An 815-nucleotide genomic window follows, 5' to 3' on the forward strand; every position below is an offset into this window, starting at 1 on the left:
ATGTATTTCTGAGAGTTACTCCAACGACTGGGGTTGGTCTGGCATTAAAAATGCGAAAGCTTAATCCTCGGTTTATAGGGCCCTACCAGATTCTTAAACGTGTCGGTAACGTGGCATATCAGATCGCGTTACCTCCTTCTCTTTCTACTCTTCATAGTGTCTTTCATCTATCCCAACTTCCCAAGTACATTTTCGATCCTTCGCACGTGATTGAGTCAGACAAGGTCCAAATAAAAGAAAATCTAACTTTTGAGACCTTACCGCTACGAATCGAGGACCAAAAGACCAAAGGATTAAGGGGTAAGACGATTTCATTGGTTAAGGTTGTCTGGGGAGGTGCTACTGGCGAAAGTGCTACGTGGGAGGTCGAAAGCCAGATGCGCGATTCTTATCCAGAACTGTTCTTGTCAGGTAAATTTCGAGGACGAAATTTTCTTCAACAGGGGGAGAAATGTAACACCCCAATTTCTCATTATCTTGTTTAAAATAGTATAACGATACGATACTATTTTTTTATATGAGTGTTAATATGTGTTCTAATTTCTTTGGGTGTCTGTGTGTTTGTATTAGTAATTAATTTAAATTATTAATATTAACCATATTTAACTTACAAAAAAATACATCAAATAAAATAAATATATATAAAAAAAAATAAAAAATAAACAAGGAGTAAAATTGTATTGCTACATTATATTATTACTTTAGCACTAATAGAGTGAGTTATTATTGTTAATAATAATAATAATAATAATAATAATAATAATAATAATAATAATAATAATAATAATAATAATAATAATAATAATAATAATAAT

At 31.3% G+C, this 815-nt stretch overlaps 1 protein-coding gene across 1 annotated transcript; it reads left to right on the forward strand.

Moving 5' to 3' along the window:
- Positions 1-50: 50 nt before the first annotated feature.
- On the forward strand, positions 51-411 carry LOC113785130 (uncharacterized; the record flags this gene model as incomplete). The annotated part of the gene is made up of 1 exon (XM_027331439.1): positions 51-411. A coding segment is annotated over exon 1 (361 nt), but the record flags the coding sequence as incomplete, so codon positions are not given.
- Positions 412-815: the final 404 nt, after the last annotated feature.

Source organism: Cicer arietinum, unplaced genomic scaffold (genome assembly GCF_000331145.2).
Source record: "Cicer arietinum cultivar CDC Frontier isolate Library 1 unplaced genomic scaffold, Cicar.CDCFrontier_v2.0 Ca_scaffold_4539_v2.0, whole genome shotgun sequence".
Taxonomy (NCBI): domain Eukaryota; kingdom Viridiplantae; phylum Streptophyta; class Magnoliopsida; order Fabales; family Fabaceae; genus Cicer; species Cicer arietinum.